Source organism: Pongo abelii, chromosome 1, assembly GCF_028885655.2.
Source record: "Pongo abelii isolate AG06213 chromosome 1, NHGRI_mPonAbe1-v2.0_pri, whole genome shotgun sequence".
Lineage (NCBI taxonomy): Eukaryota > Metazoa > Chordata > Mammalia > Primates > Hominidae > Pongo > Pongo abelii.
In genome coordinates, this window is record NC_071985.2 from 140,591,619 (window position 1) to 140,603,646 (window position 12,028).

The following is a 12,028-nucleotide window of genomic DNA, read 5'->3' on the forward strand; positions in this document are numbered from 1 at the left end:
TGTCTTTGCACATGAGATGGGTCTCCTGAATATAGCACACTGATGGGTCTTGACTCTTTATTCAATTTGCCAGTCTGTGTCTTTTAATTGGGGCATTTATCCCATTTACATTTAAGGTTAATATTGTTATGTGTGAATTTGATCCTGTCATTATGATGCTAGCTGGTTATTTCATCCATTAATTGATGCAGTTTCTTCATAGTGTTGATGGTCTTTACCATTTGGCATGTTTTTGCAGTGGCTGGTACTGGTTGTTCCTGTCCATTTCTAGTGCTTACTTCAGGAGCTCTTGTAAGGCAGGCCTGGTGGTGACAAAATCTCTCAGCAGTTGCTTGTCTGTAAAGGATTTTATCTCTCCTTCACTTATGAAGCTTAGTTTGGCTGGATATGAGATTCTGGGTTGAAAATTCTTTTCTTTAAGAATGTTGAATATTGGCCCCCATTCTCTTCTGGCTTGTAGGGTTTCTGCCCACAGGTCTGCTGTTAATCTGATGGGCTTCCCTTTGTGGGTAACCTGACCTTTCTCTCTGGCTGCCCTTAACATTTTTTCCTTCATTTCAACCTTGGTGAATCTGACGATTATGTGTCTTGGGGTTGCTCTTCTTGAGGAGTAAATTTGTGGTGTTCTCTGTATTTCCTGAATTTGAATGTTGGCCTTCCTTGCTAGGCTGGGGAAGCTCTCCTGGATAATATCCTGAAGAGTGTTTTCAAACTTGGTTCTGTTCTCCCTGTCACTTTCAGGTACACCAATCAAACATAGAATTGGTCTTTTCACATAGTCCCATATTTCTTGGAGGCTTTGTTAATTTCTTTTCACTCTTTTTTCTCTAATCTTGTCCTCTCGCTTTATTTCATTAATTTGATCTTCAATCACTGATATCCTTTCTTCCGCTTGATCGAATTGGCTATTGAAGCTTGTGTATGCTTCACGAAGTTCCCGTACTGTGGTTTTCAGCTCCATCAGGTCATTTAAGCTCTTCTCTACACTGGTTATTCTAGTTAGCCATTTGTCTAACCTTTTTTCAAGATTTTTAGCTTCCTTGTGATGCGTTAGAACATGCTCCTTTAGCTCGGAGAAGTTTGTTATTACCGACCTTCTGAAGCCTACTTCTGTCAACTTGTCAAACTCATTCTCTGTCCAGTTTTGTTCCCTTGCTGGCAAGGAGTTGTTTTCCTTTGGAAGAGAAGAGGCATTCTGGTTTTTGGAATTTTCAGCCTTTCTGCTCTGGGTTCCTCCCCATCTTTGTGGTTTTACCTACCTTTGGTCTTTGATGTTGGTGTCCTATGGATGGGGTTTTGGTGTGGATGTCCTTTTTTTTGATGTTGATGCTATTCCTTTCTGTTAGTTTTCCTTCTAATAGACAGGCCCCTTAGCTGCAGGTCTGTTGGAGTTTGCTGGAGGTCCACTCCAGACCCTGTTTGCCTGGGTATCACCAGTGGAGGCTGCAGAACAGCAAATATTGCTGCCTGATCCTTCCTGTGGAAGCTTCGTCCCAGTGGGGCATCTACCTCTATGAGGTGTCTTTCGGCCCCTACTGGGAGATGTCTCCCAGTCAGGCTACACGGGGGTCAGGGACCCACTTGAGGAGGCAGTCTGTCTATTTTCGGAGCTCAAATGCGGTGCTGGGAGAACCACTGCTCTCTTCAGAGCTGTCAAGCAGGGACATTTAAGTCTGGAGAAGCTGTCTGCTGCCTTTTGTTCAGATATACCCTGCCCCTGGAGGTGGAATCTAGAGAGACAGTAGGCCTTGCTGAGCTGTGGTGGGCTCCGCCCAGTTTGAGCTTCCCTGCTGCTTTGTTTACACTGTGAGCATAGAACCGCCTACTCAAGCCTCAGCAATGGTGGACACCTCTACTCTGCCAAGCTCCCGCGTCCCAGGTCGATCTCAGACTGCTGGCGCTAGCAGTGAGCAAGGCTCTGTGGGCGTGGGACCCACTGAACCAGGCATGGGAGGGGATCTCGTGGTCTGCCAGTTGCGAAGACTGTGGGAAAAGAGCAGTATTTGGGCAGGAGTGTACCCCTCCTTCAGGTATAGTCACTCATGGCTTCCCTTGGCTAGGAAAGGGAAATCCCCCGACCCCTTGGCGCTTCCCAGGTGAGGCGATGCCCCACCTTGCTTCGGCTCACCCTCTGTGGGCTGCACCCACTGACCAACCAGTCCCAGTGAGACGAACCAGGTACTTTAGTTGGAAATGCAGAAATCACCCATCTTCTCTGTCCATCCTGCTGGGAGCTGTAGAATGGAGCTGTTCCTATTTGGCCATCTTCAATTTATTTTTATTTTTATTTTTTGTGGAGACAGGGTCTCACTTTGTTGCCCAGGCTGGTCTTGAACTCCTGGGCTCAAGCAGTCCTCCTGCCTCTGCCTCCAAAGTGCTAGAACTAAAGGCATGAGCCACCATGCCCAGCCCTCTTGAATGTTTTATAGTTTTCGTTATACAAGTCTTGTACTTCTTTTGTTAAATTTATTCCTAAGTATTTAATTCTCTTTGGTGATATTGTGAACACAATTTTCTTTATTTCATTTTTGGAGTTTTCTGAACAGAAAAACACAACTGATTTTCTGTATATTGATTAGCCTGTGACCTTGCTGAACTTGATTAATTCTATTACACTATAATTTTTTGTTGTGGTTAGACCCTTACACAATCAAATGAGGTTAAAAAAAATTGTCAAAGGGGCCCCAGACCAACAACAGGATGACAGTAGCCTTTGCCCATACAGAGATAAAGTTTAGTTTTTGCAGTCCTTTCCCATAGAGTTTGTATGGCAGTAGCCAATTCTATGGCCTACTGCCATACAACCTGAACTGAAGTCCAGAAAGTTTAGGTGACTGGGCCACAGAGCTAATTACTGGTGGAGCCAAGAAGAGAAATTATATCCCTACCTCCTTGCCCACTAAGCTCCCCATTCCAGGGGCTGCTTTCTGGTCCTGTTCCATGATTGGGCTTTAGCAGCTGTCATTTCCTCCAGTGTCCAAGAGTATTTTCTTGGCCTTCCAGTAAAGCTCCCCAAGTTGTCTGTGGCCCCCCTCAACTGCTAACTTGCCTGATACACATTTTGAAAAGCAATCTAAATTCTAGAAATTGTCTCTCCTGCAAACAAACTACAGATTCCATTTAAAGTATTTCCTTGAGTCCAGAAAGTTCTGAGATTTTCCTGTTTTGGACTGGACTTCCAAAGGGCTTCATCTTAAATTGTATTTATTGACCTAATTGTTTACTGATCTTTAGAATTTAGAGTTTAGATTGGGAGGTCAAAATTGTAACTTCCTCAATTTTTTTGGCAAACTGATATGATGGCTGGAATCATCCAGAAAAAGTAGAGATCATTATATTTTCTTGAATATTCATTCAAGTTTCAATTTAATACTTAAACATTCATTTTCAAATAAAAATACTATGTCTTGTACTAGGGATACAAAGACTTGGTTATCCTTGTTGGAGTAATGATTCTCCTCTATCTGGGGAGGCCATCCTCTGCAGTTGGGGACTGAAGGACTGGGAGATGGGAGATTGAAACTTAAAGAGGTAAAGGTCTGTCTTGGAATAAAACTAGTTATCGGTCACCACCAGACCATCATGGCGGCTAGAATTCCAGAAACGGTGAATAGAAGTTCATCTTCTATTTTGTCTTCATAGAATATATCTGTGAAGCAAAAAAGGATACTTTGAATAAAACATGTATTGGGAGGCCAAGGCAGGCAGATCACGAGGTCAGGAGTTTGAGACCAACCTGACTAGCATGGTGAAACCCCCATCTCTACTAAAAATACAAAAAAACCCAAAAAGTTTGCCAGGCATGGTGGCATGCACCTGTAGTCCTAGCTACTCGGAAGGCTGAGGCAGAAGAATTGCTTGAACTTGGGAGGCAGAGATTGCAGTGAGCCAAGATCACACCATTGCACTCCAGCCTGGGTGACAGAGCAAGACGCCGTCTCAAAAAAAACCCAAAAAACAAAACAACAAAAAAAATGTAAAGTATTTTACTAGCTGTGGTAGACACTGTGTGTCTTGTCAATATTCATTCAATTTCTTCCCCATTATGTATATTCTACCCAACAACAGTTTGGCTGGAATAGACTGAGTTTCATATTCAACTTGATGGCTAAGTTTGACTAATCAAGGTCAGCTGGAAAAGCCCCTCTCTTTCCTTCATCCCTGGCCAGAATGATTTCATTAGCTCTTTCCCTTATCCTTTGCCAGAATGATTTCGTTAGCTCACAGCATTCCCATGACCCCATGAATTGGTTCAGGGGTGTCCTCAATCAGATGAAGTTCAAGACTCTCACCAAGGCAGTATGGTATGCTATATATAAAACTGGAGCCTACTGAACATTTTTGCCCCTCTGCTAGACACCTTCTAAGATATCCCCCAATGGCTGTTGTCTCCTGGTATTCATGCCCTTGTATAATCCTCTCACCTTGAGTATGGGCTGGACCTAGTGACTAGTTTCTAACTAACAGAATATAGCAAAAGTGATGGGATGTCACTTCTGAGATTAGTTATTAATACAAAAAGACTGTGGCTTCCATCATGGGTATCCTCTCTCACTGGCTCAGTCCGATGGAAGCCACATGCCATGTTGTGAGGTGCACTCTAGAGAGGCCTGTGGGCAAGGATTAGGGGAGGTTTCTAGACAACAGTGAAAAACTGAGACCCTGAGTTCAACAGTCTATGAGGAGCGTGATCCTGCCAACAACCACATGAGTGAGCCTGAAGGAGATCTTCCATTCTAGCCTTCAGGTGACATCATAGCGCTGGCAGATAGCTTAACTGTAACATCAGGAAAGACCCTGAGCCAGAGGCTCCCAGTTCAACTGCACCTAGATTCCTGACTCACAGAAACTGTGACATAAAAAATGTTTGTTACTTTAAACCACAAACATCTTTTTTTTGTTTGTTTTGGAGAAATTTGTTAGTAACAAAAGTTAACTAATATACCACAGTAACAAAAGGTAGTTGGAAATGGATTTTTTTTGTCTGTTATTCACAACTGAAAGCATATTAATATACTAGGTAGTAATCTTGAAAAGGTTACTAGATATTAAAATCTCTAAACTCAAATGAATTTACCATGGCATACCAAAATAATGCAAACAAAAAACCTTCTATCCTTCTACTCACAACCATCTTCATTTCTCATATGGAAAATTATGTAATAAGGGCCATTCATTCATAATCCTTTATAATACTGACAAAGTAATCTGGGCCAAGATTTACCTTTGATTACTTAAGCAAATGAACAATGTAAATAAATAATGATCATAGGGGAACTGTTAAGTCCACTTAAAACACCTACTGTTGAAAGTCCTTAAAACTACTTTAACACCATCTGTTTATGTACAAGTTTAAAATATGCTAGTTAAAATGATTTTTAATTGGTATCTATTCATTGCAGCAGGTTTAGAAGGACTTCTGGCTAGGCACTGTTTTCTCTCAGTCTGAAATAGAAACCTCTCTTTTTTTTTTGAGACAGGGTCTTGCTCTGGTGCGCAGGCTGGAGTGCAGTGGTGTGATCATGGCTCACTGCAGCCTTGACCTCCTGGGCTCAAGAAATCCTCCTGCCTCAGCCTCCCGCGTAGCTGGGATTACAGGCAGGTGCCACCTGTAGGCAACCATATCTAATTTTTTTATTTTTTGTAGAGACAAGATCTCTACAAAACTGGGCAACTTTGTTGCCAGACTGGTCTTGAACTCCTGGGCTCAAGCGATCCTCCCACCTTGGCCTCCCAAAGTGCTGGAATTTTAGGCATAAGCTACTGCACCCGGCCAAGAAACCTTTCAACCAATGTACAAAGGATGTCATGGACTGAGGAGTATGATTGGTTTAAACTCCAACCTCTCCATATTCTTTAAGGGCCTTTGAATGTTATGCTTATACAAACCAACCCAAGCTCACTCCTTCAGTAAAAGCCTTTGCTATATAGTGTCCTCAGAGTGGCAGGATCACTTGAAAAGACCATTGGGTATAAATTGGGGGGCGGTTACAGTGCTAATTCCTTTTTTTTTTTTTTGAGATGGAGTTTTGCACTGTCACCCAGGCTGGAGTGCAATGGCACAATCTCAGCTCACTGCGACCTCCACCTCTTGAGTTCAAGTGATTCTCCTGCCTCAGCCTCCTGAGTAGCTGGGATTACAGGCACCTGCCACCACACCCAGCTAATTTTTGTATTTTTAGTAGAGACAGGGTTTCACCATGTTGGCCAGGCTGTTCTCGAAATCCTGACCTCAAGTGATCTGCCTGCCTCAGCCTCCCAAAGTGCTGGGATTACAGGCATTAGCCACTGTGCACCCGGTCTGGTATTCTTTCTTAATCACCAAAATCAACTCTTTCAAATATCCTTCCTGTATATTTAGAGATTTGATTAAAGATTGTTTTATAGGCCGGGCGCAGTGGCTTACGCTTGTAATCCCAGCACTTTGGGAGGCTGAGGCAGGCAGATCACGAGGTCAAGAGATTGAGACCATCCTGGCCAACATGGTGAAACCTCATGTCTACTAAAAATACAAAAATTAGCTGGGCATGGTGGTGCGCACCTGTAGTCCCAGCTACAGGGAGGCCGAGGCAGGAGAATCGCTTGAACTGTGAGGCAGGTGTTGCAGTGAGCTGAGATTGCGCCACTGCATTCCAGCCTGGCAACAGAGCGAGACTTCGTCTCAAAAAAAAAAAAAAGATTGTTTTATAAAAATTCAAATAATAAAAATAAATATTAAATGACAGACATAATAAGAGCTATCTATGACAAACCCACAGCCAATATCATACTGAAAAACTGGAAGCATTCTCTTTGAAAAACGGGCACAAGACAGGGATGCCCTCTCTCACCACTCCTATTCAACATAGTGTTGGAAGTTCTGGCCAGGGAAATCAGGCAGGAGAAGGAAATAAAGGGTATTCTATTAGGAAAAGAGGAAGTCAAATTGTCCCTGTTTGCAGATGATGTGATTGTATATCTAGAAAACCCCATCGTCTCAGCCCAAAATCTCCTCAAGCTGATAAGCAACTTCAGCAAAGTCTCAGGATACAAAATCAATGTACAAAAATCACAAGCATTCTTATACACCAATAACAGACAAACAGCGAAATCATGAGTGAACTCTCATTCACAATTGCTTCAAAGAGAATAAAATACCTAGGAATCCAACTTACAAGGGATGTGAAGGACCTCTTCAAGGAGAACTACAAACCACTGCTCAATGAAATAAAAGAAGATACAAACAAATGGAAGAACATTCCATGCTCATGGGTAGGAAGAATCAATGTTGTGAAAATGGCCATACTGCCCAAGGTAATTTATAGATTCAATGCCATCCGCATGAAGCTACCAATGACTTTCTTCACAGAATTGGAAAAAACTACTTTAAAGTTCATATGGAACCAAAAAAGAGCCTGCATCGCCAAGTCAATCCTAAGCCAAAAGAACAAAGCTGGAGGCATCACGCTACCTGACTTCAAACTATACTACAAGGCTACAGTAACCAAAACAGCATGGTACTGGTACCAAAACAGAGATATAGACCAAGGGAACAGAACAGAGCCCTCAGAAATAATGCCGCATATCAACAACTATCTGATCTTTGACAAACCTGACAAAAACAAGAAATGGGGAAAGGATTCCCTATTTAATCAATGGTGCTGGGAAAACTGGCTAGCCATATGTAGAAGGCTGAAATTGGATCCCTTCCTTACACCTTATACAAAAATTAATTCAAGATGGATTAAAGACTTAAATGTTAGACCTAAAACCATAAAAACCCTAGAAGAAAACCTAGGCAATACCATTCAGGACACAGGCATGGGCAAGGACTTCATGTCTAAAACACCAAAAGCAATGGCAACAAAAGCCAAAATTGACAAATGGGATCTAATTAAACTAAAGAGTTTCTGCACAGCAAAGAAACTACCATCAGAGTGAACAGGCAACCTACAGAATGGGAGAAAATTTTTGTAACCTACTCATTGACAAAGGGCTAATATCCAGAATCTACAATGAACTCAAACAAATTTACAAGAAAAAAACAACCCCATCAAAAAGTGGGTGAAGGATATGAACAGACACTTCTCAAAAGAAGACATTTATGCAGCCAAAAGACACATGAAAAAATGCTTATCATCACTGGCCATCAGAGAAATGCAAATCAAAACCACAATGAGATACCATCTCACACCAGTTAGAATGGCAATCATTAAAAAGTCAGGAATCAACAGGTGCTGGAGAGCATGTGGAGAAATAGGAACACTTGTACACTGTTGGTGGGACTGTAAACTAGTTCAACCATTGTGGAAGTCAGTGTGGCGATTCCTCAGGGATCTAGATCTAGAAATACCATTTGACCTAGCCATCCCATTACTGGGTATATACCCAAAGGATTATGAATCATGCTGCTATAAAGACACATGCACACATATATTTATTGCGGCACTATTCACAATAGCAAAGACTTGGAACCAACCTAAATGTCCAACAACGATAGACTGGATTAAGAAAATGTGGCACATATACACCATGGAATACTATGCAACCATAAAAAATGATGAGTTCATGTCCTTTGTAGGGACATGGATGAAACTGGAAACCATCATTCTCACCAAACTATTGCAAGGACAAAAAACCAAACACTGCATGTTCTCACTCATAGGTGGGAATTGAACAATGAGAACACATGGACACAGGAAGGGGAACATCACACACCGGGGACTGTTGTGGGGTCGGAGGGGGGAGGAATAGCATTAGGAGATATACCTAATGCTAAATGACGAGTTAATGGGTGCAGCACACCGACATGGCACATGTATACATATGTAACAAACCTGCACGTTGTGCACATGTACCCTAAAACTTAAAGTATAATAATAATAAAATAAAAAATAAAATAAAATAAATGACAGACATCAAGTATGCTTGTGGGAAAGAGATAGGATTAGAGGCAGAGGTGAAGGGGGAATGTTCCTTTTATATTTATGCAATCTGTATTGCTTAATTTTTATTTTACAACATTTTGTATTGCTTTTACAATTTAAAAAAGGTTAAAAAAAAAAAAAAAGAAAATCTCCCTGAGAGAATCTCATTTGTAGCTTAGGATGAATTTCCTCAATTATAACATTAAATCAGTTCCTATCTGAGCATGCACTTTGGGATTGTGTAAAATGAGAAGGAAGGAATAGATGGAAAGTTATGATTAAGGCAGGACAAGGGAGGGAATATTCTGATGGGCAGTTCTGAAAGAGGAAAGGGTTTGGGATAGTCGGAGAGGGCTGTGTATCTGGGAACAGGGTTAGGATTCAACAAAGTCAGACGTGTAAATTCACCTGCTTATCTGTACATGAAATGACTAAGGTACTGGCTGGGTAGGGGGTGATTTCACTGAAAGGGGCAGTAGGATGAGGATGTTCACAATGGATCACTGCAGTAGCCGGGTTGAAGTAAACTGCTACTTCCTGGGAAGAAACTTATCAGATGGGACATGTGGGATAGCCTACGCTTGAGTATGAAACTGATAATGCGGAGTTTCCTGGACTGCAAAAAACAGAACTGTTGTAGCCTACAAGAGAGGAATGCAACAAATATGGGGCACAAAGTAAGTAGACAGGAAGTGACTGAGGCAGCTGAGAACTAAGGGATATCATGTCCTTCCTTAGCAAACTGAGGGCATCTTGAGGTCTGTACTTGGTTTTTACAATTTCCAATTAAAAAAAAAAAACAACAAAACGAATCCACATAGGCAACAAATGAAGAATAAAAACCAAAATAAAACACAATCCAACTTACCACTCTGGTAAACAGCTGGTTCTAAATACGATGGTTAGACTTTCAAGGTCTTCATTCTTTAGATGTAATTCTTCAAGCAGGGTGTCTAGAAACCGTGTAAACACCATACCTTCCTGAGAATGTTTCTGAATGCCAAGAATTGGGGTCAGTCTGAAACAACCAAAAATACTAAATGCATATCCATGAAATGATAAGGGCAAAAGGACTCCTATCTTCAACGTGGCAGAGAAAATTTTATGAGAATAAGAAGGTCTCTTTGATTTAACAAAACTCCCAGAGAGAAGGCTTTACTAACAAAGGCAGAAGAGAAGTCTCAGGAAAAGACTGAAAGATCAAACATTAAGTATGAAAGAAGTATAAAAGCCTAAATCTATAATATGTTTGTTCTTCATGCCAGCAAAAACTACTAAAATTCTGCTCAGAAAATGAACTCTTTCCATTTGGGAAAGGGAGGTTACGAAAAGTAGTTTAGAGCTGAGAATTGCTTTAAAAACATACTTATATTAGATGTTTGGATTATATCACCTAAAAAGACAATAGTAAACAAACAAGATTACCTTTTGAATGAAATTTTGTTTTTTTTTTGAGGCAGAGTCTCGCTTCTGTCGTCTAGGCTGGAGTGCAGTGGCACAATCTCGGCTCACTGCAACCTCCACCTCCTGGGTTCAAGCGATTCTCCTGCCTCAGCCTCCCGAGTAGTTGGGATTATAGGTGCTCGCCATCACGCCCAGCTAATTTTTGTTTTTTTTGGTAGAGACGGGGTTTCATTATGTTGGCCAGGCTGGTCTCGAACTCCTGGCCTCAGGCGATCCACCAGCCTCAGCCTCCCAAAGTGTTAGGATTACAGGCGTGAGCCACTGTGCCTAGGCAACATTTTTGTATTTATTTATTTATATTATTATTATTATTTTTTAATTTTTTGAGATGGAGTCTTGCTCTGTCACCCAGGCTGGAATGCAGTGGTGCAATCTCAGCTCACAGCAACCTCCCGGGTTCAAGCAATTCTCCTGCCTCAGCCTCCTGAGTAGCTGGGACTACAGGTGTGTGCTACCACGCCTGGCTAATTTTTGTATTTTTAGTAGAGATGGGGTTTCACCATGTTGGCCAGGCTGGTCTCGAACTCCTGACCTGAAGCAATATACCCGCCTTGGCCTTCCAAAGTGCTGGGATTACAAGCGTGAGCCACCACGCCTGGCTAACATTTTTCTTTTTAAAACACTAAATAAATGAATTACGTCTTGTAAGGCACTTCATACTAGTTCTGTAAGAAACAATATGCTTTTTTCTCTAATCATTTCCAGTAAGTACTCCTAAAGATTGGCTCTGCACAATGGAATTTTAAAAGTAATTTAAACTGAAATGTGATCAGTACATGATTTTTAAAAACTGAGCAATATCTATTCTAATTACAAAGATTAAAGACCCTGACTTCTCATATATATATATTTTTTCTCTAGAGAGCATGCGTCTCAGAGTTCTTACAAGTTACATTCCTAGAAAGCTTTTTGGGAGAAAATTATTTTCTCCCCAAATAGTTTTACACTTCCCACAAAGCTCTTTCAGATATTTATTTAATCTTGGTTATTTGCCTGGGCATATTTAATAAAAATAAAATAACTCTCAAATTTAAATCAATAAAGCTCAAGAAATCAGAGCAGATCAGTCCCATAGTAGTCAGTGTGAAATGTAAGTGTTTTCTGAGAGGCAGATTTTCTTCCTTGCTTAGCCCATCCTATACGGAAAGTAGAAGTAAAAGGGAAATTTTGTCAGAATTGTCCAAATATGGCCAGGACTTCCAGAGGAGGTGGGAAATTCTCTATATCCCTGAAGTATTTTAGCAAGAACTGGAGATGAGATGACTGCAATAGTCCAATGAAATCCATAGAATTCTAGCTGGGAAAATTGCTATTGTGCATTCCTTTACCATCTCTCCTGTATTTCTTTGCAACTAGGGGATGGAGTACCAAGTTCTCAGACTTCATGAGCTTTGTCTGCACATATTCTCCAAAGGTAGTTCATACTGAGAAATAGGACTACCCAAGTATTCCAATGCCAAACCCAAGCTGGGTATAGAGGTAAACCTAGAGTTGTGGCCAGCTTTTTTTCTGAGGCATTTTCCTGTAGAGAAGGTGGAACCCAGAAGCTAACTCTAGCTTTTCCAATACTTAAGTGATGTCAACATTTAAAATATAAGTTGCTACTTCCCCATAATAAGACCAAGAATAAGTGATGGGATAACACTGGCTAAAATAAA

General features: G+C 41.2%; 1 protein-coding gene across 3 annotated transcripts in view; it reads right to left on the reverse strand.

Annotated features, from left to right (window-relative positions):
- RPAP2 (RNA polymerase II associated protein 2) overlaps window positions 1-12,028 on the reverse strand; it is a 138,126-nt gene that overhangs the window by 46,570 nt on the left and 79,528 nt on the right. For 2 of the 3 annotated variants that reach the window (NM_001132339.1, XM_063711601.1), the window contains 2 exon segments: window positions 2,500-3,649; window positions 9,775-9,924. In NM_001132339.1, the coding sequence (NP_001125811.1) occupies window position 3,649; window positions 9,775-9,924 (151 nt within the window). In that variant the 3' untranslated portion in view covers window positions 2,500-3,648. 3 annotated transcript variants of the gene reach the window in all.